At 37.2% G+C, this 27,865-nt stretch overlaps 3 protein-coding genes across 3 annotated transcripts; all 3 read left to right on the top strand.

Annotated features, from left to right (window-relative positions):
- Nucleotides 1-3,696: 3,696 nt before the first annotated feature.
- On the top strand, nt 3,697-4,353 carry LOC140140669 (uncharacterized). The gene has a single exon (XM_072162427.1). It carries the CDS (start codon nt 3,697-3,699, stop codon nt 4,351-4,353), a length of 657 nt encoding a protein of 218 aa, XP_072018528.1.
- A 3,346-nt stretch (nt 4,354-7,699) lies between these two features.
- On the top strand, nt 7,700-12,036 carry LOC140140807 (essential MCU regulator, mitochondrial-like). Its single transcript, XM_072162563.1, has 3 exons — nt 7,700-7,905; nt 10,092-10,321; nt 10,992-12,036. The coding sequence occupies exons 1-3, from the start codon at nt 7,855-7,857 to the stop codon at nt 11,014-11,016; spliced, it is 306 nt and encodes a 101-aa protein (XP_072018664.1). The 5' UTR covers nt 7,700-7,854; the 3' UTR covers nt 11,017-12,036.
- Nucleotides 12,037-21,700: 9,664 nt separating this feature from the next.
- Nucleotides 21,701-27,483, top strand: LOC140140670 (organic cation transporter protein-like). Its single transcript, XM_072162428.1, has 5 exons — nt 21,701-21,821; nt 22,761-22,929; nt 25,048-25,189; nt 26,181-26,266; nt 27,192-27,483. Exons 1-5 carry the CDS (start codon nt 21,704-21,706, stop codon nt 27,481-27,483), a joined length of 807 nt encoding a protein of 268 aa, XP_072018529.1. The 5' UTR covers nt 21,701-21,703.
- Nucleotides 27,484-27,865: the final 382 nt, after the last annotated feature.

Raw genomic sequence — 27,865 nt, forward strand, 5'->3', positions numbered from 1 at the left:
TAAGTTTATTGAACAAATTTGCAAAGCGCGCAAAATTTTTTGCCATTTTGAAACTAAACTGATTAAATGTGGTGTAAAAGTGGGATAAATTTGCATGTAGCGTGGAAAATTTTGCAATTTTAGGGCTAAAATGGCCAAATATAAGGTTAATTTGGTCAGAAACCCATATACAGGTCTCAACATTGGGGGGGGCGTGGGATGATTGTATGGACCATCCCCCCATCCCCGGATCTACGCCTATGCATTAATCTTGCACACAAAGAGTGGATTTCAAATGGGGTTACCAAAATGGATGACTCCATTTGAAATCTACACCCCCTGTGTGGGAGATGAAGGTCATATCTTATCACAGGGGGTGTATGGATTTCAACTGAAATAGCCTATAAAAACCAGGAGTAAGTTGGAAGATTTTTAATGGGATTTTATATTGTCATCCATGATAGAGGTATGGGGAATTTGTCCAAATTTGATTATTATGATATTGGTGGTTTTTGTACTTAGTTGAAGATCACTTTTGTGACTTTATACTTTTTAACTTATATACCAAGAATTTCAAATTAAACAGCAAAATGCACAAGGACTGAAAAAAATGTTTTAAGTTACGTAACAGGCAAAAAATAGGATCAGTAGGGTTTCAAGTATTTTTTTTTTTACTATTCTGAGAGGAAAAAGTGACAACTGTGTTAATTGTAGGTGATTTGTCCTGTCATTTTTTTTCCGGACCCAACTTTTTTTATTTTCCCTAAAACTTTAGGTCGTCGGGTTATGCCAATCAAACATTTTTTAGGCTTAATTTTAGGAGTATCGTCTAAGTGCTCATTAATAGTCTTTCAATGAATTATATGCAATTACTGTTCAAAATCATGAGTTAATTTAGAGCAAAATATACAAATAGTAAAACATTATTTTATGTCATTATTTTGATTTAATTCATATAAATTTTTTAATATCTTGTTATCTGGGACAATTTGTAAAAAAAACCCAGAAATTTATATTAATTTTTATATAAAGTATATCTGATGTATGAGTAGAAAAACTATTTTGTGAAGAGCCATATTTAAATATTTCTGGTTACTTGACTATCTGGTTCTTTATATACATCGCATACGAATGAATCAGAGAAGTTATAATGGGTTATTCCAGTTGAAATCCATACACCCTCTGTGGAAGACATGACCTTAATCTACAGTGGAAGATTAAGGTCATGTCTTCCATAGCTTGTGTGTGGATTTCAACTGGAATTATAGCTCAAACATCCATCCCTACAATACATCTCATAGGAGAATCAACTCAAAAATCTGAGCATAGATGACCAATGCAAAAAGGGCTCTGTGTATTAAATAAGAAATGCTGCCCTCTGTAGTTAGAATAGTACAAAGGGTTGTGAATGGTTTCTGTAGTCTGCTATTTGTCAGTATCTTGTATTTATGACAACATGCAAGGTTAAGGCTGATTTGTATATTTTTTTATTAACATGCACGTTTATACTGTTTGTTTGTTTTACAAACTGGGCTGAGTATTTATTTTTTACCATGTCTCAATTCAATACAACATTGTGAATTTTTCTTCTGAACAAACAGATAATTTCAAATATTCCAAATAGCATTGACAATAAAAGCATTGTACTTCAGATAATTGAATACATGAATACAAAACCCACCCAAGTCCATGGGAAGTGATTTTGAGAGAAAGACCTGTGTATCATTTTAATTCTTTCAGTTATATTTACCTGGTTAATATGGTCAGTTTTACGTGCAAATGAGTGGGTTAAACTGTATTAAGTATGACGATTAGCATTTCAGGGACTTCGTGGGGTTCATTTTAAATTTTGGACTTGGGTGGTTTTTTGAATCATATACAAAGACAACAATGTTTGAATGAGATTATGACTAGTAAGATAATACAAAATAAAGCACACAGGTATGTATAATGTTGGTAAGCATTCTGCCATGTAATATAAACCACACACTTTCCTTTATTAAACCCATTTTTTTTTCAAAAGTCACTCTCCAGCAATGAATGTAATACAAGCGGACTGTTATACATACTGGATTTCAATCAATGTGTTACAAGACTCAAATCATGGACTTGGATAATTCTTTCATACATGCTATTTTGCACATGCTCAATAGACACAGTGGATGAATTTGAGTTGTTTTTTCATACATATGACAGGCCTATACATAGCAACAAATTCCCATGCTTAACTCAATTTGGCCACAGTATGGACTTGGGTGGGTTTTGTATTCATATATTCAATTATGTGCTTCATAGATTGACATAGGGTGTAAGATTGACATTGAATTAGTGTGGCAGGAAATTGTACATAGTCCTATTACAAAAGAAATTAAAGGATGAGACTTGTTTATTCACTTTTTTTTTAAAGAACAACATCAACATTGTAAATTATATGAATGTCATTTCATTCAATAATGTTCAGGCAACTGTACATTTGCTCTATCGAGTACTTAATTTCCATGACAGTGAGAAACACCTTTGTCAGCACCATGTAAACAGACAAAGCAATGTAAATCAAGATTGACAGTTCCTGATCCTTTAAGTTTTTGAGTAATATGCATGTAGTTAATAACCAATCTAAACTGGCCTTAAAAGAGTTCATTTTTATGGACAGGAATTTAAGATATGACCTTGTGAAAAATTATAAGTTTCTTTTTGAGGCCAGTTTACTTGCCAATACTGCTGATTTGTAGTAGGATATAGTTGATATTTTTGATACTAATAAATTTTATGCTAATTTTAAGTGGAAACGAAAAGATGAATGAATTTGTTGAATAGTGTCATTCATTGTTACTTTTGACTATTATTTGTTTCAGATCCACTGGGAGTGTTCAAAAATACTTGGGGGGGAAGGAGCTTGAAAATATATGTTTGATGTTTACATTTTTAACCCCTCTCCCTCCTTGTGAACCAAAAACCTTTTGAACCCCTATTAATGGATTTAAAACTTTCTTGACCCCCTCATATTAGGTGCAAAACTATTTTGACCCCTTCCTCATATAATGCATCATTCAACATGATTATGTGTTTTACTCAAAACGAATTTTGGTCTCGCCTTTCAAATGGGGCTTACAACTATGATCATGTGGCCTATGATCATGATAGAAATCTTTTCCATGTTATTATGTAGGGCATCATAATTCTCAAACAATGCATGACTGCGCAAGGTATATGCATTTCTTTCTTTCATTAAAAAAAAAAGACCAAATCGTCGTGTGGTCTGTCCACTGCATAGCAGAATTTGGACAATGTATTTTACCATAGCAACGCGGAAAACTCGCAATATACCCGTTTACAAAATACATTTTTTGCTGTAACTTTTCATGCACTTCAAAAAGAAAGCTCCGGGAAATATTCAAGTTGTCAGATTTATCCAGTTAGTGACTCTAACCTAGAAATGAGTGGACTTTTTCAATACAATTAAGATAGTACATAAGTAATATTCAAGGTTTATTTACCGTTGATATAATTAAACCGATATTAATTTCCACGGGTAATTTAGCCAGGATTTTGGTTTTCAAAAGATGATGTTTTAACTGCCGAATCCGATCAAGAGATCGGTTATTGACAGCTTCACTGATCACTTGAATTCGATTCACCCAGCGATCAAATTCACAGTTGAATATGAACAAGACTCTCGCATTGCTATGTTGGACACCTTGATTCACAAGAATGAGAATGGGGGTTTATCCTTCAGTGTATATCAGCTTATATCGCAAGAGCACTCATACTGACCAGTATCTCCATTTTGACAGCAACCAACAACTTCAACACAAGCTGAGAGTCATTCGCACTTTGAAACATCGCGCTCACACCATCTCTTTTGACAATGAAACTCTTGATAAGGAACTAGATCACATCCAACAGTCACTCTCAATTTGTGGGTACACCAGGCAGGTCTGGGACTCGCTCGCGAGAAATAAGATCATTCCTAAACCCAGAAGGCCGGATTACACCGCCCCGGTAGGCAGTATCACCCTCCCCTACATACAGGGTGTCACGGAAGGACTTAGCCGTACCATACGCAAAGCTGGCGTACAAGTTCATGTCAAGCCTGCCAACACCGTCAGAAGTACGCTGGTGGCTCCTAAGGATAAGCCTAAGAAGTGCGACCGGTCGTGTGTGATATATGGTATCTCTTGTAACAACTGTGCGTCCCAGTATGTAGGCGAAACTGAAAGACCTCTTCGCAAGCGCCTCTCAGAACACAAAAGACCTTCCCCTGTAGGGGCTCACCTCAATTCTGAAGGACACGAATTTAACACGGACAATGTCAAAGTGCTCGACTCCGACTCAAGTTGGCTTCAGAGGGCATCAATGAAGCGTATTGCATAGCGGCCTTGGACCCGACCTCAACCAAGACAGAGGGAGACACGTGCTATCTGGCGTCTACACACCGATCATCAAGTCTTGAGACTTTTCCCGCTTCTGTTCTGTTAACCGCGTACCTAACACTCTAGAGGTTTCACTAATGTAGGTTTTTTCATAGTTCCGACATGTGATTTCATAAACGCATTCGGCTGTTTGTAATGAATCGCGTTCATCGCGTAATGCATCACGAATCTTTTAAAGAACATTGTTTTAAAAATTATTCTAGTTTCAAGTAGGAACGTAGGATCAGTAGGAACGGTAAGCGTACGGTGTACACATTTCATGAAATATTTTAATTGGTTTGTTGTAGTATTCCCAGAAATTATCACATTTTTTCTCGTAAATCCTGTGTTGCTCAGGACTTTATTTACGCTGTCTTCAAGCAGATCAAATGGCTCATCAGGCCCCGCATTTGGGGGCGGTAAAATTTTTCCAAACTGAAGAGAGCCAGCACCGGCCTGAAATTTGTAAGGGACGCACCATTAGATTCTCAGGGGGGGCATGGGAGTTTGGGTCAGGCAGAATTGTTTTTTTTTGCCTCCAAGAGCACCAATTTTTTTTTTTTTCGCGGCCTTCGGCGGCGAATTTTTTTTTTTTCATTTTTAATGTAAATTTGTATACAAAGTTGGGTGGGGGAAATTTTTTTTTTTACTCATCAGTGAGGCAAAATTATTTTTTTCGTCTCACTAGTGGGTAAAGTTTTTTTTTTTTTTCTCACTAGTGGGCAAAGTTTTTTTTTTCAAACAACTCCCATGCCCCCCTGGAAATCTAATGGTGCGCCCCTAATGTAGACCCGACAATCTTACATGATGTGTCAAAGTCACTCTGATCATTGGCTTAGGAGATTTTCATAAGTTGCGAGAAATATACACCTCTTCCATGTTTGTTAAAGTCTTTACGCATAACGCATATTTTTCTGGATTCGCATCGAATTATTTTATCAGGTTTCAGTTCATTCACTGTGGCATGGAAGGCAGTTTTTCTTTTCGGTCAATGTAGGCAATCGCAGTTGACTATAATTAGGGATGACCAATGAACCATCAACTTGATTAGAACACTCCCATAGACATGCAGGGAGCTCAACTGTGCACTGCTTGCACAGACATTTCTAAATTGATCTCATTCTTTTATTTTTCAATATTTTTCTGCAAAAATTAGGGAAGTTAATGCTGATTATATTTTGTAACTATCTTGCAAATTACAGCAACATAACTTATTTCATTTTCCTGTAAGTGCGAGTCAAAATTGGTCCATCGCCACAGTGCGCTTAATTGCCAGAGACTGAGTTCAGCACTGCTCAAGAATGGCACAAAATATTCATGTCAATAAGATCAGGTGAAAAACGTGGCCTACTGAGCTGTAATTTGGCAGAGTTGCCAGTAAGACCTCTATCATACCCTCTGTAAAAAGGTTAAAAAAATTGAACAAGTAGATCTCGAGTTACAAATTAAATCACCAGCTTCCCTTTGGAATTTCCATACTCCTTTCGAATCATGCTAAGAAGACACCTTTCTGAACATAAATGTGAAGTTTCGTGCTCATTCGATGTATTTTTCACCTGATTTCAACCCTAAACGTTTTCTTATATTTATGCCTATACCATCTACAACTTGCTGCTGGCTATACCTTGTTTAGAACTTTCAAAAGAAGTACCTGAATGTGCAACCATAACTGTTTCAAAATAGCCCGCGAAAGTCATGCAGGTAACTCCGAGGTCATGCATTGAATTGTTTTGAATGAGGAATACTACGGGAACCAGCACCTTTTGTGTCACACATGAGCATGATGAGTGAAGTGGATAACCTCTATTGTTGTGAATGAGTCAATGACACTTAAGATTTTGTTTCCATACACCTACTAATTGGTCATATTAAACCCAATAACATTGACATTTTGGTTGTGAAAAAAGTTAACCTGCATTTTGTGCCATATCGGCCATCTTGGATGATTTTTTTGCGAATGTTCTCTAAATGCATGCTTTCAATGCCTCGGGTTGAAAAAATAATTTATGCCATTGACTAGTAAAGTGCCATTTCATAAGAAACCCTTTGATACTTTCACAATATGCTTGTTTCATGTTTGCATATATGTTAAAATAAAGAAATATATAAGGTAAATATATGAATATATGAATACAAAAGCCACCCAAGTCCATACTTTGGCCAAATTGAGTTAAGCATGGGAAAGTGTTGCTATACATAGGCCTGTCATATGTATGAAAGAACAACTCAAATTCATCCTCTGTGTCTATTGAGCATGTGGAAAATAGCATGTATGAAAGAATCAACCCAGGTCCATAATTTGAGTCTTGTAACACATTGATTGAAATCCAGTATGTATAAAAGTCCACTTGTAACACATTCATTGCTAGAGAGTGACTTTTGAAAAAAATGGGTTTAATAAAGGAAAGTGTGTGGTTTATATTACATGGCAGAATGCTTATCAACATTATACATAACTGTGTGCTTTATTTTGTATTATCTTACTAGTGGTAATCTCATTCTAACATTGTTGTCTTTGTATATGATTCAAAAAACCACCCAAGTCCAAAATTTAAAATGAACCCCACGAAGTCCCTGAAATGCTAATCGACATACCTAATACAGGTTAATCCACTCATTTGCACGTACAACTTACCATATTGACCAGGTAAATCTAACTGAAGGAATTAAAATGATACACAGGTTTTTCTCTCAAAATGACTTCCCATGGACTTGGATGGGTTTTGTATTCATGTATTCATATGCTTATGCCAATTTTGCTCCCAATTGCTATTTTTGGACCTTGTCATTTTATTTCGTTCCAATGACCGGTCAGAATGGGAAACTTTTTTGACTATTTAACCACCAAAATACTTCTAGTGATGAGTTCTATCCAGAAAACATTCTTTGGTAGCAATAGGGCAACATGAAATTTTGATGGTTATCCCTACTATAATCATGGCTTTAGGACGCTTGGTCTTCTGTTTTTGTTATTATATTATGGTCTCTCCTATTTGAGTTCACTTTATTTTTGTCGTGAGTTGGGGTTTGGGTTGGATTGAATGGAATCTGATTTTGAAAGACCTTGCCGACATTTGAAATGTCGTCTTCAAGTAACTCAAAAGAATATCAGGTACTTAACAATGTACTATCATTCTATCAAAGACACCATGTTGATGCAGATCAACCACGTTGACCGGGCATGTTGAATAGGTTTACATCGCGTGACACATTGCCATTATTATGCCTCAAAGTGAAACTAAAAGGCAACATGCAAGTCAACCTGGCAAGGTCAATGTTATGCACTTCAGTGGGTTTAAACTTTGATTTATGTTACGGAAGACTGAGTTATCATGAATGATCATGACTCGACTGCCAAAACTCACACTTTCCACGGTTCATCTTTTCTCACTGGCTGGTTCTCAATGTTTTAAAATCGATCAAAAATATCAAAAATTTCCTCTGAATTGGCTGCTAGCATAACATGGCGTCAGCTTTGCTGAGAGTTCTTACACCTGTCAATCGTTTAACGTCTGTAAGTTTGACATTTTAGTCTTTTTAGAACAATAAATTAAGCTTAGCTGTACGTAATCTAAGCTCAAGCAAGTTTCAGTTCATTGGCTGCTGCATGCTCGACTCCACTAGGCCTATATATAGCCAAGCTTGTGTGGAGGGTTGTTGCACAGGGCATGTGTTTTACGCGTTGCCAATGACATTTGTTATAAAATCTAAGGTTAGCAGTTAATAGGCTATTGCTAAGAGTAGACCTACCAAGTATGTAAATGAATCATACTCATCATCATGTAGGCCTACATATCTGCATGTACATTTTGATGTTCTTTTGATAAAACGTCAAAACAAAACGTTTGGAAAACGTTGAAGAACGAATGTTTTATGAACGTCGCGAAATAACGTAAAAAAAAAAAAAAAAAAGTGCAGTGATACATAGTGCGCTACTCACAGGCACAGACGTTGATCCACAAGCCTCAGCACACTCTATGTCGCTGACCACTACGGCCCCACATCATTCCATAAACCATTTCACAACAAATCAGGGACTTTACTGCTACAAGAGCAGCACACCCTAGACAGTCCACAAATAACCATCGCAACCAGGATCAGCTCCCCGAGTTTCGTACGGGTTATAACGAGACAATTAGCAGTAAGTTTCTTATCCAGGGGAATTTCACGAGAGCATACTAGGCACCACCAGGGTTCGAACCCGCAACCTCTCGCACCAAAGTCGAAAGTCTTAACGATCGTGCTAGCTTGACTGCCTAAAAATGTCGGTATAATTTCCGGGTATAATTTATGAAGTGCAGAAAACGTCCTCTGAACATCCTCATTAAACGAAATTAAAGTGTGAAAATTATAACCAAATTACAACGTTTTAAAAACGTATTGGAAGACGAAGACGTAAAAGACCTACTCCCCATTCCAGAAAAAATACAGCACTATTTTTTTTGGATTTAAAAAAATATTATCCTGTTTTGAAACATAGCTAAATCCTAATCCTTTACTTAGTCCTAACTGGTAATTCTCGCGTTTCACAATACGATGCGCCGCCAGCGGTTGCTTTTGGCAGTCAAATTGTCGACTCCATAGTCGACATCGCCGTTCTAGCTGCTATTGAATTTTCAGGCGATAATAAATACGTTGAAAACAGCTCCACGAAAGATTCCCTGTGATCAATAGATAGAAAATGGATAGTTGTAAATTGTTGTTTTAGTGTGCATTCGCATGTAACATCATTATAATGACATTTAAACCCACAATGATGCATGTTCCTGTATTGTATTCGTATTACGCGGGCTTTGGATGTCGACTCATTTTCCCATGATGAACTGCGTATTTTGGCCTCGACCCAGCGACCGCTGGAGGCGCATCGTATTGTGAACGCGAGAATTAAAGTCAAATTGTAATATTTTTGCAATTTGAGGTAAAATGGTCCAAAAACATGTAATTTTGCATGTTTTCTTAATGCAGTGACAAAGTTGTAAGACTTGGCACAAGTCTAACATTCAAAATCTTTAGTATAGGCTAAGAGTTAGCTCATAATTTTAATATTATATATATGTTATTTTTGCTAATTGGTTATGAAAAAGATTGGAAAATGTGTTTTCCAAAAATTAGAATGCATAACTTGAAATTAGTCTAAGCTTAATTTACAGTCTAGTGCAAAATTGGTGGCTTCCAATGCACCTGAATGATGTATATATTATTTAAATATTTTGTCCATATTGAAGACGACCCCGGGAAGACAACTGAATGCTATTTTGTATTCGGAATGCATTCGACTACAAAAGCTATTAAGCATGGTGACCTTATGGTTGTGATTTAGATTAGGATTTCATAATGCATTATACCACAATGCTGCCATAAGCATTCAGATGCAAAAGGAATTTCCAACCACCGGAAGTAAAATTGCGCGTGAGAATAACGGTAATTTCATCCCAGCTGCGAGTCTCATCCAGGTCTCACGTTCTCACCTAAAATATTTTCCACATATTATCAAAATAAATATATATCATACTGGAAAGGTTTGACATATAAATGTAAACATAGCCCTATGACAATAATATGCTAAACTATTTGTTTCCAGTGACAACTTCGGTAATTTTGTATTAAAAACTGTTCAATTCAAGAAACCGCAGAATGGTCGGATAGATTTACCGATCAGATGATATTTTTGTGTTATCTCTTCCCTCTCTCTTTCGACAGAGAATGAGCCTGCAAAGGAGCCGTCCGAGCCACCATGTTGTTAGGACAAAAGTAACTACACCAACAGGGGCAATGTTACCACGCCCACATGTCATGAGGTTTGGAATTCCTGCAGTATTTATATTCATATCACCATTCATATATCTAGGGTTTTCAGTGAATGAGGAGTTATTCAATTTTCTAATTGAAAATGACATGTGGCCTAAAGATGCTGACGATGCCCAAAAAAGGTTAGTTTCCCATTTCCCGATTTTTTTAAAGTTAAAAACATGTATTTGTGAGATGATGTTTACCTGTAGGCAAACTAAAATACTAGTAGTTCTACTAGTGACAAAACTACTCTTAGCATTCACCTATAACATATCCTATATATTACAAATTCAAAGTATAGACCTCTGGAAAAGGCAACCGTTACTACTAGTTTCACAGCATACCCTCACTTACGATATGTTACAAGTTTACAGTTTTAAAATATTCAGATTATTTCACAATGTATAAAATGAAGTATTATTTGACATGTCTGAAACAAATTTAAAAGAATTAAAATTGCTAAGTGATAAACAATCAGGGGCTGTGCAATAATTACGAGCCCCCTCCTCCGTGACATTTCCAAATGGCATGCCAAAAATTACTTCCCAATTCAAATTTGTAAGTTTAGATGGGCTAGATATATGATGCGAGCGTAGCGAACAGGTAATTTTGCATAGTATTTTAACGTTTCTGTAGTGTTTTCCTGAGCCTTGCCAAAAATCACTGTCCCCATCTCGGCATGCCAAAAAATCCGCCAGGGCTCATAATTAGTGCAGGCACAGCCCCTGACGATGAATGAAATGTTATCACTCCTTATTGTTTTCTTTTCTTTTCTTTTTGTCTTTTTTTTTTTTTTTTTTTTTTTTGCAGGTTTACGAAGTGGAGGTCTCAGTGATCAATGCGTAACATCACTTGGAAAATGGATTTCACACAATTGTTATCTTCTTTATAGAGAATCATGTTCCGGGCAAGAATTTAGGCAAATGTCATGCCAAGAACATGCCAAGATCGTACCAAGAACATACCCTATTCATGCTATTTTCCTCATGAATTTTCGTGAATTTGGGAATATTTAATGGGTTGGTCATTAGGGTGTGCGAAAAACACTTTTTTTCTTGGATACTTGGAACTCTCGGAGAATTTTACTGTACTGTGGTACATACTAGTAATTGTGCTTGAATATCAAGCATGTTTCGCCCAGGCAGTAGATTTTTACAAAATCCCTGTACTTATTTGCTCTTTCTTGACCGGAGACCTCCGGAACGTCTTTTTCACATATTAATTAGGTATTCTGCCGGTCTTCCGAATTCTGGGAGACTTGGGCCTCCATGAACCTGGACTACCAGAACCTGGATTGTTGTCATGATTATGGGAGATTTTGAGGGAGCTAGTGCCCAGAAGCCTCGAAAATTTGCTTCTAAGAGATACCTAGGAGCTCTCCCTAAAGAACAGGATTTTCGGATACTTAATTTATACGTCAAAAATGTCGGAGACCTCACGGAGACCTTCCTGGTGGTGTCCAGCCGGCTATATTTTTCTATTGGTTTACATCATGTTTTATGTTTCCCTTCGGTGTTACGTTGTATGTACCTCTTTAATTACTTGGGGTTTTTTTCCATCCGAATAAATCATAAAGGTTTACCACTCTCACACTATTTGTGGTGACCCGGATGCTCCCAGCAAAGGCTAGTGTTTATATGTTTTCTAGTCTGTGTGATCAAGTGATTCCCCCATACACTCAGAACACTCGTGAATCGATGGCTATTGTTATACGAGGCTCACTCAGTCATTTAAGAGTATACGAGGTATTGTTGGTCGAAGCAGCCAAAAAATATCGATTATCTGAATCAATATACGGTATTATTGAAAAATAACACTTTTGCAAAAGTTCATTCTACAAATCATATACTTTGAAAACTTGTTAATGAGTTACGTACGTTTTACAAAAGTGTTGTCGTTTCAGCCCTCATTACAACATAACTCAAGAACCACAGGACCTACAAAAGTATATCTGTTTTATTTGAATTCTTCTACACGCTCGCTACGAATTGAGCATGCAATTTTTGCTAAAGCTCACTACCATTCGCAAGCTGCTGCGAACTACTTTTTTGACTGCTTCGACCAACAATACATCGTATACCCTTAATGAGGCAATATAAACGATCGAGTTACACTTTTTCACTGTAAATTAAATTACTAGGCCAAATAAAAAGCAATAATTTAATTTTGCAGTAAATGTCAGGATAAAACTGTAATGTTTGGTACCGTATATTTTTTTAAACCCTGGTGTTAAATTTAGGTATGAAATTTAGGCTTCAACTTGCCCCCGTCAGCTTTTTTTTTGGTCAATGTTTTTGCTTTTCAAAGTAAGATAATTCGGTAATGAAAGGTATTTCCCAACTTTTTAAAGCACATTATATATGGCCAAACCCTGTTAATGAATTTGATGTCAGTCCATGTATTAAAAATGATTTATTTTAAAACAGTTTGTATATTCCTTTTTAATAAAAAAATGTTACAAATTGGCTGGTACATTAATCTATGTATAGGCTTAAGTAGGCTAAAATACATTCTGAGTAATATTTTAATTTTTAAAGGGTAAACGTTTCAATAAATGAAAAAATTAACGTATGGTATATTGTGATTTTTTCCTACTGACTTTTTGAGAATTCTGAAAATAGTGAACAATCACAATGGTGATCATTATGCGCTATTATTTACAAATGAAAAACCGCAACACACATCCCCCAAACACCATGCACTTCCATACAAAACAACAACATGAACATTGAATTGCCGCAGGATTTTTAACAGTTTTGAGTGAAAATGAATTATGCTAAACTGGATAGAAAGACCAATAATTAAACCAATAAATTCAATCTTTTATTTCACTGGTAAAGAAAATAACTTGAAATGTTAATAACTTGAAATCTTTGAAACCACCCGTTTCAACACAAGTTGGGCGTAATTCGGACACTAAGTGAGGAGGATAAACAACAGGAATTGGACAGAGTCCGCAGATCACTAGCACTGTGCGGCTTTCTGGAATGGTCCTGAGACACGGTCACGAGAAATACTGTCCGTGACGACAACAAGCTACATAGGCAGAGTAATGTTGCGTCAAGAGGCAATGTGTCCATCCTTTACATGCGCGTATTTTTTTTGGGGGGGGGGGGCTTTGGGGGCGCCAGCCCCCCCGGGGTCAAAGCAGGGGGCGGCCAAAACGAAGGGGCGGCGGGAAGAAGAAGGGGCGGCAAAAAGAGGGCGGCGGAAGAAGAAGAGGCGGCAAAAAGAATTAGTAAAGAAAAAGTGCGTAAAATGTGAACAAATTGTACTATACATCAAAACGTGTAACAGTTGCTTTTGGGGCGATAGCGCCTATAATTCCGTCGTTTTGCTCGATCTTCACTTTTTCAAACGACCGTAAAAAAATTGGGGCAACCTTTTCGGGCTGTTGAGGAAGGGGCGGCAAAATTGGATTTTCTTCAGCCCCCCGGGGAAGGGGCGGCCACGGTACGCCACTGCTTTATGTGGCAGGGGTCACCGAGTCCTTGCAAAGACTGTTCCGCTCCAATGGCATCAGCACTCACGCCAAGCCACAGAGCACTCTAAGATCGCTTCTGGTGCCACCTAAGGACAAAGCTAATAAGCTCGACAAGTGCGCGGTTAATTGTATATCAGGTTCCTTGCAAGGAATGAAATGCACATCCACTTATATGGGGGGAAAGTGCCAGAACCCTAGCCTCAAAACTCGCTTGGATGAACACACCAGACCCTCCTCTCCAGTCGTCGAACATTCGGCCACTTTTCGGCACGAGATTGACTGGGAGGGGGTCCGAGTTTTGGACAAAGAAGAGAACTGGTTCAAGCGAGGAGTTAAGGAGGCAAGTATACATAAGGAGAACCAACAGCGACCTAAACAAAGACAGAGGACGCTACCACCTTTTGAATCTGAATCTTAATCTTAATTAGGCATGGAAACGATAGAATTCGGTGTTCAAATTAGCACAAATTTTAGTTACACCTTTTCACTTTATAATTAATTTTTTCGGTCAAATGAAAAGCAAACATTTTCATTTCTTCGGTAAATGTCAGAAGAAAACTATAATGCTTGGTATAGTTTGTTTTAAAACCTGGTGTTAAACTAAGGTGTAAAATTTAGTTTAATATGTTTGATTTTTACAGGCTTCAACTTGCCCCGTGAGCTTTTTTGGGGTCAACATTTTTGCTTTTTAAAGTAATATAATTCGCTAACGAAAGATATTTCCCAGCTTTCTGAAGCACATCATATATGGCCATATAACATAGTTTGGTCAGAATTTCGGTTTTGAATGCACCATTCTTTGTTCTAAAATACATTAACATTTTGCAAGGTTATGCATACAATTAAGTGGAAGAAAAGGAAAGTCCAATTTTGCCAAAATCAACTCGCGAAGGATGGGTGGGTGATTTTGCAAGCCACAATAGAAATATCTGTTATTTCTGCTGGTTATATTAGCATGTTAGAAATGAAGTACTGAGTTGGACATGTTGGCAGTTGCAAGTGAAAAAAAAGTGACATCAAAACGGATTTCCAACAAAACAATAACATAAAGAACCACGCGGTGTGTCTTAATATAGAGGTGGGACATATCTTTCTGTATAGCGAAATATATTAGTTTGAAACGTTAAAAAGTTAATTCCAAAACACCCTCTATTTTGTGAAGGTACAAGTCATATGAATGAAAGTGACATTTTTTGACTTGCAGTCCTGCTTGAGCACATGTAAGGGACAGGTTTACCCATAGACTCAGTGTATAATGATCCAGGGTTTCTCGGTCCATGATTGGGGTTCAGTTGATCAGATTGGTCCCTTATCATGCTTACCTGATTGGAACCACGCCGCCATACATAAAATTTTCTCGTAGTTTAGCAGGGATCATCATCAACTCCAACCCATGCCGCACCTCGGTGCTATGTTTATTAGTAGTTTTAAAACTACAAAGTCCGAATAGCGACAGGATGCAACGCCTTAGACCACTCGGCCACGCTACCCATAAGTTGGCATAATTTCAAGATATAATTATACACAACCCCAACATACCGGGTATAGAATTAAAACAATATTATGACAAGCAAAGAGAGAAAACGTACCATATTTTGGGAATTTACCTGCTTTTAATGTTTAAAAACATTAATGTGTATAGCGCTCGCTACACAAACCTTCACAACCCGACTGTTATTTATTATAATTAAACCAGATGCATGAAATAATTTCCCTTAACGCGCGCACTGAAAAAGGTACCTCTTCAGCATCATGTACAGTGCGAAGTTCCAATGTGTATTAAACAGGGAACATAACCACGATGAACTTTCGCAAGGTCAACAAAAACAAAACAATAATCTTTAGTGGGGTACTATGGATTTCTTTAATACATAAAGTTCTACCAATCTTTTCAGTATTCATTTTCACTAAATTAAAAACATAACAAAAAACAAACAACACTAAAAAATTGTTTAATATATGTAACCAAATTAATTGGGTATCACGAATCGTTTTAATGTAGCTACAGTTAATGTTTATATATTCTTTAGTCCTATGCATTGGATGTTTCAATTTTTACACAAGAAATTGTAAACTCTGCCACGATTGCTATTTATGAAAGCTGTCAAGCTTTTCTAGCCTTTGCATTAAATTAAATAAGCGTTATTTTATTATCATTGTTATTATAGAAACAATTTGTGAAACTTGTCAATAAGGCATATACAGCTGTATGGAAGCAGATTTATGTTATCTAGCATTTGTAGTTATTTGTGGTTAAGTAAACATATTATCTAATTTATCTGATCTAGAAAGATACAGTTAATTGAGTACTTATTTGTATTGATATGTAGTTCCGGGGGTGCACTTGTTTGTTCAAAGAAAGGTTTAAAATTTACAAACAAAACTATTCTCAAATGTTTATTTGAAACACCTAGAAGATGTCTGAGATCAACGAACTGTTTCAATCAGGGCCTCCAGAATGAAGAGGGTGACATATGGATAGTGTTTCTTAGTCAAAAAACGACTTTTCGTACTACAACAAACCCAGTAAACGTACCGACCTTAAGCGAGCGAGCTTCCCCCGGTTGTGAAACATTAAATCGGTTATAGGTCAAACTCCTTATTACTGAAAGGACATAGAATGAAAATAGACGATGCCGAACTAGTATTTATATTATTAGTGGGTCTACCTTGTTACTTGCAGAAAAAAAGGCCGTCACAAAAAACATGAAATTTGACGAAATTGTTATACAAATTGGCGAGTTTGGGCCATACCAACGAAGAGTCTATTTTTTATTAGCGCTAATTTCGATACCATGTGCTATGAATCAAGTTGGTCAGGTAAGTGTGTCACATGTTTGTTTTCTTAAGCGTATTAAAAGTGTACACACAGGCACTGCCCAGGCACTGTCTACTGCTTCTCGCAAAACACAAAACGTTCGACATTACATTATTTATTATTATTATATTATTATTATTGTTGTTGTTGTTGTTGTTGTTGTTGTTGTTGTTGTTGTTGTAGTTGTTGTTGTTGTTGTTATTGTTATTGTTATTATTATTAATATACCGTTTATAATTATATTCTTACCTTGCGGTGCCTTAATATTGGGAGTCGCCGGCCTCGTTCCTGTCGGCGGCCTTGCGGCCTTGATATTTTTAGTTGATACTGAGAATATCAAGGCTGCAGGCCAGCAACTCTCATACGATGACTAAACACTCCAAATGGGACTCCAATATAAGGGGCCGCATGGCAAGAAAGCAAGAACCGGCAATGTCCGCAGAACTAGTATAGTTATTGTTCGTGGGCATTCAACTCAACCCATTCCACAACGTGGTACCGGATGGGGAACGCTAATTTGGGCAATGAGGAAAAGACGTGGAAGCGGGGATTTCGGCGTAGTCGGAGGACAATGTATAGCCACTTCTTCCTGGTGTGGCTTTGAGGTGTATTGAACAGCGTCAGGCCGGTTATCCATAGAAAATATCCAAGATGCAACGAAGCATAATGAAGTATTGTATTAAACAAAGGTATTGTACACGAGAGAATGGTATCGCAGATGGTGCAAATATAGCCATATAGCCGCTGAAAGTACCAACCCTCTTCAAACAAACAAAAACAGAAACCTTTAATTCCCCTCATCCTTCAAGCCCTGCCTCGGGTGGCTAATATTTATGTTGGATATCCATATTTCGCGGTAAGCGGTTCTTTATTGCCCTGCGGGGCAAGATTGTTGGATATCCAAATTTAGCAGTTAATAGTAATTCTTGTTGATGTTTATACAAATCTATGGGTGTATTTTTACTTGAAACTAGTCACAGGAACGGTCAGGAACTCCGGATCTAGTATAGGTTCCCAGAAAATCATTGAAACCCCGAATGTCCGGATATTGCGTAAGTTGAGAACAAAAGTTATTTATAAAATTCGGTTTGTTCCATTGATAGGTTTGGTTGGCTTCCACACCAGACCATTGGTGTAAATCCCCCGAGTTAGAGTCAGTCAATTGCAGTGGGTTTAATTTAAATCCGAAAGAATGTGAGCTGGAGAAGAAAGAAGCTTCAATTCCAAAGGAAGGAAAGGAATTCTCACAGTGTGACAGGTAATATGATATGACTCTCCTTTTTCTATTTGTAAATAATAAGTTGATTAAGGGATGAAATCAAAACTCGACCGGCGGTTGACCGCCGGTTCAATCCGGTTGATATTGTTCTAAACAATGGCAACCGGACGGCGAAAGTCATGCCACTCTCGCTCAGCGGTGTGCCGCTCCGCTTGTAGACAAGTGCAAGCGGCATGAGGAAGCGTCACGCCGCTATATAGCGGCATGCGGCAGAATGTATGAAACCAGCATAAGTGAATGTATACGACGATTTCTCAAACTATCACAAAAAATATCTTATCATAATTATCTTATCATAATTATATACTCAAACATGGTATATAATAAAACAAATAATGTTTATGAGTACAATCTCTAGAATGTTTTCATGAGGTGAAAATCTGGACTGTTCCATTCAAAGGCTTTGCCTAGTTGAATAGAACAGTTCATATATCATCGAATGAAAATATTCTTTCCATTGTACGAATAGCACCATTCAATATTTGTTATGTAACGATAAATTACTTTTCTTCCACTTAATGTATGCATAATGTTGCAAACTGAATTTTAGAAACAATACCAGTACACCACACCTATAATTGGCGAGTCGCTATGCACTCCTGTTTGTCAGCGTCGTGAGTGCAATGGACAATAGACTGTTGCATTCGCAAGGAGCCCTATTGCCTCTTTGCTGAAAATAGTCAAAATAATTTGAGAGTTGATATACGCCACTACTGTATAATGATATCGTCCGTGTTATATGAGACAACAGATGCAAGACAGCGGCTAAAAACCAATACCTCTATTTTCATTCTATGTTTCTAATCAAATGAAACATATTAATCATAAGTTTACTAGATTTTAATCAAATTAAATTCTACGTTTTACAAGGAAGTACCAAGGGCTTGGAGTCCCGTTGTTGCTATGCACCCCGATTGGTTTAAACGAGTATCGCGTCGACAGACACGCGCTGAACCTCGTTATATCGTGTCATATCACACGGCCAAGAATCAATAAGATTGCACAAACTTTCTGAGGTGTTTAAGAATCAATAGTGCTTAGATTCTTTGTATATATGAGTTGCATAATACCCAATGTTTATCTCCTGGATGTTCGCGGTTTATCAATATCACTGCTCAAATAAAGAAAGTCCGCAGTCATGTAACCCGTCCTACACCAAAACCTGATCTTATTGTGACAATTTGATTGAAAAGGTCTTGTGCAGAATCTTGTTAGCTGCAATTTAATACCAATTTTGCTATCCAAAACTCTAAATTCACAGAGATTGATATCAGTATATGAGATTTGGTGTATTTTCAAAAGTTGCAAATTATAAAAACGGACCACGCGATTTTGTTCGAGATAGGCCGATCGACTCAGGCTAAGCATACCATTTACACCATACGACTATCATATGAGATACCACCAAGTTTTTATTCTACACATTATTACGATTTGCGCATGCTCTAGTACCCCATATGATGTTGCTATTACAAGAAAATTCGATTTGTTTTCAGGTAAAACCCAGGTTTTGTTTTTAATACACTAACTTGAAATGCAATACACTAATTAGCGGCCATTGCTGTTTGCTATGGATATATTTTACTGCATTTTATGCGTAACGATTTTTAAATCGTAAATCAAAATTGTGATTTATTTAATTTTGAGAATTACAATTATATAAAGGAACATATTTGACATATTCATCTAAGATCCAGGTGCTTGTATAGAATATGCAATCACAAGTCTATAACACAATGCATATGTAAACTTTCTTTATCTGTGTCAATAATAGAATATTGATTTCAATAGACTTTAATACATTTTGAGTTTGTACTTTACCACTGAGCGATATGGCGATCGATTTCTAGCCAATCAGATTGGACTCCTTTTCTTGCGTTCGGTGAAATACCAATCGCCCGTCGCTCACCAACGGAGTATGGAGCTGTATGGAAAAATATTTATAATATAGGGTGTTGACACTGTGTAGGGGCCCATCGTGGGCAAACAAGTTTGACCACATTGCCACGCTAAGCAATTTCGACCGCGTGCTTCGTTTGATTTGCAACTTTTGAAAATGCATCAAATGCCATAAACTGGTATCAATCTTTGTCACTTTTGACTGTTTGGTAGCAAATGTGGTATCAAATTGGAGCTGCCAAGATTCTGCACACGACCGTATCAATCAAATTGTCATAACAAGAGCAGGTTTTGGTGTAGGACGGGTTACATGACTGCGGACTTTCTTTATTTGAGCAGTTTATATATATTTCCAGGTATAATTTAACAGGCATACCATTTTACCCTGGGGTCAACATATCTGATGACACAGAAACACTCAAATGTGACGAAGGATGGATATATGATGACTCTGTTTATAAAGCAACCATTGTTACAGACGTACGTTTACTGTTTGTTGTTTTCTATAATGAAAGACAGAGATAAAAACACTAAATTGCGTCTGACGTCAGGGCAAAGGCGCGCCGTGATTGGTTGTTGACCTGCGCAGTACTGCATTTTCTGTCTAGTTGTCAGAATTTCAGAAGCGAGCTAGTCTTTTATCTCTGCTTTTTATTCTGCACCCCTGTCTGTCCGTCTGTCTGGCATCTTTAAATTATTATTTTTCATTTCTTTGTCTTTCCCTACCTTTTTTCTCCCCCAACCCCTCTCGAACTGTCTTTGTCATATGTATCCGCAATAAAGCTATAATGTACGATCTTATATCAAACAGGGTTTTTTGGTTATATTTTGCAATATGTACAGTTACACATTTTCCAGCTTCCTGACAGTTATTACTAATACTATTTCAGCATTTTGGGATAAAAGAATAACATAACTAAAATTTAACGAACATCGTACATTATGGACTTAATGCTAGCAATAAATAAATGGGTTTTTGTGAACGTGTTTTATTTACTTAATTTTGAACATTAATGGATATATGGACGGTTATCAGTTTACCCCATCAGATAAATAATTGGTGGACATACACATAATGCTAAAATGTTTTCATATGCCAAGATCATTTTCAACTTCGTATGAAAAAATGTTTTTCAGTTTGACCTTGTCTGTGCGAAAAGGAACCTTCCAGATCTGGCTTCTTCCATTTATTTTGCGGGATTACTGGTTGGATCTGTGTTATATGGTGCAATAGCTGACAAGTACGTATTTCAATATTCGTAATGGTAAGAAACGTTGCATATTACGCGTTGGATGAAAACGCGCATTTGCACCAATTATTAGTGATGCGCCCAAAGACAATTCGATGAAATACGACGCCACTGGTCCGTGTATTTGATTCCATATACTTTACTGACTGTAACAATAAAAATTATCCAATTGTCATTTCGCTTTTCAGAGAACAATGATCATGGCAACTATACTATATACAATGGAATCAGTAACATCTTTGTCAACAGAAATACTTTAAAAAAACACACAAATGTATACAATTTTAAAAAGAATTAGGCAAGCATATCACTTATTGATTGTATTTAATTGTACTTGGTCGCCAAGGTAATTTCTTAAGCTGCTACATAAGCATGATCAGCTTTGTTCCAATAAAATCAGTATTCGACAAGCAAAGATAGGGCCAACTGTGTAAAGTAGTCCAAAACAGCTTGGGCCACTTTCGTGTCTTTAAGTAGCAAAAGTGACTGAGTTGAATCATGGACCATCTGGTCGGTGTCCTGAAGATGGGTAGTTTTAGACTACTATGTAGTCTGATTTAGATATTGTGCGTACATTGTGCGTAATCCTATATGATTGTATGAAGTACACACCACACCATTACCATTTTACCAATCCATGACATCTAATTCATGATCTTAATTCTCTAGGTGCTCTTTAAATATTTTATATTTTATGCTTTTATCGTGCACCGCTAACTTAATCATAACTTTGCAATTTTTTTACGATACGACAGATTTGGAAGGTATCCTGCCTTCTTTATCGGCATATTCATGGAGTTTGTCGTTGGTGTCGCTGTGTTATTCTCGCCAAATATGATCACCTTCACGATACTACGCTTTCTTTTGGGTACATCTAACATGGGCTTGTTCATTTTGGGTAGTGTCATAGGTAAGAGGGCGTCGTAAATCTTGTATTAATGCACCAAAGTATGGGAGGGGCGTGTCATGAAATTGGTAAATCTCGCTTGATAAATGTACCGGGCTTTGAGGTAGAATCAAAGAGTACCGACTCTGCCATGTTTGAATGTCATTCGTACGGGAGGCAACTCAATATACCTCCGTATTGTTTCGCTGAACGTCGATTCAAAGTGTATGGTTGTTCTGCGTTCTGCGTTTAACGCGTTGTGCCAAACGCTCAAAACTTCCGAGTCGATTTCGAGCTCTTGGCGACCAAATGCCGTAAGTCAGGCCTCCATGAGCGACAAACCAAGATGGTGGATTTGTCATAGCATTACGTATGATGCAATTTTGAGTCGGTAATCTTTGGGTATAATTTAATTGGTTCCGAGAAGAAAAAAACCTTTTAAGTTCTGACACGATATGATTCGGTCTGTCGATATAAAATCAATCAATATTGTACAATAGCAGGATGATATGCGACATGCGTTGGTTCTTTCCTAAGAACATGAAGAATGTCTTCATTTTTTTCGAAACAACTTTGAATCTGTCGGTACATTGTTAATGTTTTGGTTTCCATCATCAATTTCTTGGCTACAGCACTGCTCATACAATCGAAAGGTAATAGAATCCGACAGTCCCAAATTGATATACGGTATTTGTATTTATGTTGAACAGAATTCATAAGAGATATGGAATTCAGAGCATTAATAATATAACCATTAATTTTGTATAGAGATGGTTTTGATCATGGTTCGAACGGTGACAAACAGCACTAGCAGACATAACTACCTTGAAGTGTCAAAGTGTGCCGGGGAGTTGGGAAAGTGCACTAGAAAACACAAAAAGGCACAACGGCAGCATGCTCAGTCCAGTCCCTGAGATAATCAATAATTATATCCAGCCTTTATTATCTTTTTTGCTCATGTAGGCGCTGAGTTCCTTGGCCCATCTAAGAGAGTGATTGGTGTAATGGGAATGCAGATGGGTTTTGCGATTGGCTATATGATGCTGGCGTTGGTGGCGTTCCTGATCAGGAAATGGAGAATAATTCAATTTGTTTTGTGTGCACCGGTGGTTTTCTTCTTTCTTTTAATGCCGTGAGTAGCCTATATTATGAGGAATAATGTCTTCAGCGCTCTAAAGTATTTTTTGTTGTAATTTTGAGAACAAAGTACAGGGTGTCCCAAAAAAAGAGGCCCCTCATTGCGCCCTCTGTTGCTCCTATTTCAGAAAAGTTGATCAAGTATATGTAAAGAAGCCTTTACCCGTTAGCTTTAATAAACCGAAACAATTATTTCAATCGGCTCATAACTTTTGAAGATATGCCCTTTTAAAGAAATGTATCCGTTTTTCACTGTATCCACGGAGGAGGTTTGGCTACTTCAATGATTGAAATGTGCATATACAATGCATGAATATAAAACATTCCTCGATGATAAATTTATAAAACAACAACTTTATTTTTGGGAATGGGCTTTACCGGTGGGCTTATGGGTTATGGATTTTGTTAAGTGTCATTTAGTTTGGGCGAAATTGATGTGGGATGGGACTTCTTTTGCTATACTTATGTTTTTCTCGGTTATTTTATGCCTTTTTGTTTTATTATGTTTCTTACTTTCTTACTTTATTGTTTCTTGCTATCTTTTTATTGACAACATAAGTCATTTCTCTTTTGAATAAAAGGTAGCCCTGAAAAGGGCTGTTTAGTTTGTCTTTGGTTCTTTTGAAGTGAGTTTACTGTGCTGCTCTGCCCTCTACCTGGTTGCCTCCTTGACGAATACAGGTTTCAGCCCTAGTCCTCATTGCATCAATTGCGTTGCGTACCAACCTTGTGCGCCGGATACTTGCGTATATAGCAATAATATGTTTGCAAAGATCTTGGATTTTGTCACAAATGAAGAAATCAAATTGTGTGGGGTCTGGTGATCTTACAGGCCACTCCACAGCATGACCCACCCCAACCACTCTGTTTGCTATCCGTGGACAGAGTGAAAAACGGGTACTTGTCTTTAAAAGGGCACATCTTTAAAAGTTGTGAGCCGATTGAAATACTTGTTTTAATTTATTAAAGCTAACAATTAAAGGTTTCTTTACATACCAAAATATATCTGGCCAACTTTTCAAAAATAGATGAAAAAGAGGGCGCAATGAGGGGCCTCTTTTTTTGGGACACCCTGTACAAAATATTGTTCAAGCATACATTATTTTAAACATATTAACACCAATCTTTGCATAAGAACAAATGGTAATAATAAAGGGAACATGATAATATGATATAATTTAGGTGTTTACGTAATTGATGCACATTTGAACCACATGTTGTATTTTGTTCTCAAAATTACTAGTACAAAAAATGACTAGGGCAATTAGCGTACTAGGCTGACTATAATTATATAATTAAGAGAGATACAAAATATCAATCTGCCAATAGTGCATTTATTAGGCGTTCATAAGTGTGGACAATTAGTAGTCATTTATGGCAATTAGTAGCAATTGAGACAAACAATTTTCACACCACTGGACAGAATAAGAAAAAGAAGAACATAAATTGTGTTTACAAAGACGGACAAGAACAGCATTAACAACGATATTTATGTTCCGTAATACACTGACATGGATAACAAAAGGCAACACATAATATACACATTATATATACCCGTTACATGGGCATAGATAATGAAGAACAAGAAATGTTATAGGAACAAAACAAACAAAGGTTTAGTGATTTAGAGTGCGCTACGCACAGACACAACGCCTAGACGTTGATCCACAAGCCTCAGCACACTTTACAGGTTGTCGCTGACCACTATGGCCCCACATCATTCCATAAACCATTAAACAACAATACAGGGACTTGCAGCTAAGAAGCACACACCCTAGACACCGGGCCTAGACATTCCACAATTGACCTTCGCAGCCATGCCAGGACATGCTCCCCGAGTTTCGTACGGGTTACAACGAGACAATTAGCAGTAAGGTCCTTGTCCAGGGGAATTTCAAGCTAACTCAATTTTACACGAGATAATACAAACTACCGCCAAGGTTCGAACCCGCAACCTGTCACACCACAGTCGAACGCCTTATCGATTGAGTTAACTTGACTGCTAAGAATGAGTATAAAAAGGTGAAGGAACGATTGTTTGGGATAATTTTGAGTGATTAAATAAAACAAACGTCTTCACCAACAATTCGATACTTCCCATTGCTATTTACAGCATAGTACCAGAATCCCCCAGATGGTTGATGTCACAGGGAAAATACAACAAAGCGGAGAAGATCATAAGGAAAGCAGCTAAAGTTAATGGCAAAAAAGTGCCCGAACCTCTTTTTGATGAAGAGGACATTAAACATGGATCTGTAAGTTGACGACTGTAATTTCATTTTGTGTACTTAAAAACGTTGTTACAGTGTTTGGATCAGTACTTGAAATTCAATATTGAATATTAATATAACTCATACAAAGTTTCTTGACATTTGATTGACCAATTACTATTGATTATTTCTGCTTTTTTAGCGGCCATCTGCAAAAGGACTACTGCACTCCGCGCCCGTGTAATAGTCATTTTTCCAATGCACTGACACGGAGCTACCATAGCAATGCTGACAGACGCGCGATCGTATAGATGAGTTGACTTCTGACGTCATTGGCTGGCAGTATTCGCACGCATCATCACAATTTCCATTGTTTTTTTGCCTGGCAGTATGCACGCGCATCATATTTTGTTCAGGGCTCGTGGTTTTAAAACTCCCGCCACACCACAATGAGGCTATTGAACATTGTATTGGTTGTATGCAGTTTACTCAAGCATATCGATATACCAGTCCCTAGCCTTTGTTGATACAATTGAGGTCAACTCATCTATAGCGCGGTTTCCACCTCGACTCGCCAATTATAGGTGCGGGTGCTGCTTCTGAAATAAATATACATTTAGATATTTTTTATTTATTTTGTTTTCGTGGTGATTTACAAAATTAGTTGGACGAAAGGGAACTTATTTATGAGTTATATAAAACAAACATTGAATGTTTGTCTTCGTTCAATGGAAAGAATATTTCCATTCGGTGAAATATGGACTGTTCCATTCAACTCGGCAAAGTCTCGTTGAATGGAACAGTCCATATTTTACCTCATGGAAATATTCTTACCACTGAACTCATTCGATATTTGTGTATAACTATCACATTCACAATAATATACTATAATAGTAACAATGGTTTATTAGGACTCAATCTATAGTAAACTTGATGAAATTGTGACATCAGACTCAGACCTTCAACATGTTCAATACTTACAATCGAATCATCCCGAACATTTTGCTTATGTTTTATGTTTTGCTTCTTATTTTAGGAAAAATTAAAAGAACAACCCACAGTTATTGATTTGTTCAAGACACCAAATTTACGAAGGAACACAATAAATTTGATGTGGAATTGGTAAGGTTTTGAACATTAAATTTGAAAATGTTTTAATTGCGCACATTGTCATGAGTATGCCAGAACATCACATGCCACGGTTGCATGTCGTTGACGTCTTCTCCTTTTTCGTCGTCGCCATACTTGCCCACAAGAGGAACTGACTCATGCTCTTGGTAATGGTCAAGGGTAGTGTAGGGGTATAAGACGACGTATTTTTTGTGAAAATCTTCTAACTGCTACTCCTGCTTTGACTCCAAACCAGGACTAAAGAGCCGCTGGTTCAAACTACATAAGACTTCTACATAGAGTTCAGAGGTTAGATAGAGGTTATAGGATCATTTTGTGAAAATGCTAGGTAGATGTGGCATTTTAGACAGAAACATCACCATATGCACATTAGGGTCATGGGTTAGGGTCCGGTTAGGGTTAGGGTTAGGGTAAGGGGTTAGGTTCAGCGGTCGTTTTTTCTAAATCACAGTAGAGTAATTTTGATGGCGGATAAGCTATGAGAGCCACATAGCCGTTCGAGCTCCCATAAATAGTTTCGTTACTTCACAAAACGAGCCTTTTATAACATAAACAAATAGCTTGTCTAAACGGCCATGGTAAATCCATAACCATGTGTTTTTCATTTACTTGTGTGATGCAATCATAGTTACTTTGACAAGTTTGACATTAGCAACATGAGTTGTACCATCAAAAAGCCATTATTTACCAGAACAATACCAGAATATGCAGACTATTTGGGAACCAAAGGTTTCACACAGTATTGTTACTGTGCATCCACCCCCTGTTTGCTTTGTAATGGCATTACAACCCATTGCAATATCGCACAGGTAAAACAGAAACATGTGTTTGTGGACTTAACGTGATGCAGATCAGAACATTGTATTCCATTATCATGATTATGAAACCATTTATCAAAGTGTATCATTGTATTCAGGTTTGTGAATAGCATAGTTTACTACGGGCTGTCACTAAATACAGGTGATCTCGGAGGCAACGAGTTCATATCTTTTTTCATATCTGGTGTAGTTGAAGTCCCTGCAGTGATCTATGCTTTCTTTGCCATTGAATGGTTTGGTAGAAGACCAAATCTGGCTGGTACTGAGATACTTGCAGGAATAGCATGCTTTGCCACCATCGTCATACGTAAGTACATGTTCTATCCTGTTTTGCGAAAGTTTGTTTCTTATGTACCTACACTTACTTCCTTACTGATAACTCTTGAATAAGACTGTATAGTCATCAGGAGCAGAGAGTGACAATAAATTCACGGTTTTGCTATTAGCAACGCAAACATATAACGAACAAAGTGAGATAAGGTATCAGTAGGCTATCGAATAATTCAAATCAACTCTTCTTGGCCCATATATATTGAGGTCATCACATACAAATGTCGTAAGTTTAGCGAATTGTACCTGTTTAAGAGAGTAAAAACGATCTCTAGCAAGGTCACGACGGCCGGAAATGGGTCAAATATTATGATCCCATCAGGCAGCGGTGAATTGATTTTCCACAAAAGTCATCTAATTTGAAAAGATAATGTCTTTTGCTATATCAATGTCAAAATTAGGACATAACTGTCAATAATACGAAGGAAATGCATAACAGGTA

Source organism: Amphiura filiformis, chromosome 19 (genome assembly GCF_039555335.1).
Source record: "Amphiura filiformis chromosome 19, Afil_fr2py, whole genome shotgun sequence".
Lineage (NCBI taxonomy): Eukaryota > Metazoa > Echinodermata > Ophiuroidea > Amphilepidida > Amphiuridae > Amphiura > Amphiura filiformis.

Coding starts and splice junctions, on each gene's coding strand:
- LOC140140669 (XM_072162427.1), top strand. CDS start 3,697: ATGGGGGTTTATCCTTCAGTGTATATCAGCTTATATCGCAAGAGCACT.
- LOC140140807 (XM_072162563.1), top strand. CDS start 7,855: ATGGCGTCAGCTTTGCTGAGAGTTCTTACACCTGTCAATCGTTTAACG. Junction 7,906..10,091: donor CTGTCAATCGTTTAACGTCT/GTAAGTTTGACA, acceptor CTCTTTCGACAG/AGAATGAGCCTGCAAAGGAG. Junction 10,322..10,991: donor GCTGACGATGCCCAAAAAAG/GTTAGTTTCCCA, acceptor TTTTTTTTGCAG/GTTTACGAAGTGGAGGTCTC.
- LOC140140670 (XM_072162428.1), top strand. CDS start 21,704: ATGGAGTTTGTCGTTGGTGTCGCTGTGTTATTCTCGCCAAATATGATC. Junction 21,822..22,760: donor CATTTTGGGTAGTGTCATAG/GTAAGAGGGCGT, acceptor TTGCTCATGTAG/GCGCTGAGTTCCTTGGCCCA. Junction 25,190..26,180: donor AGGACATTAAACATGGATCT/GTAAGTTGACGA, acceptor TTCTTATTTTAG/GAAAAATTAAAAGAACAACC.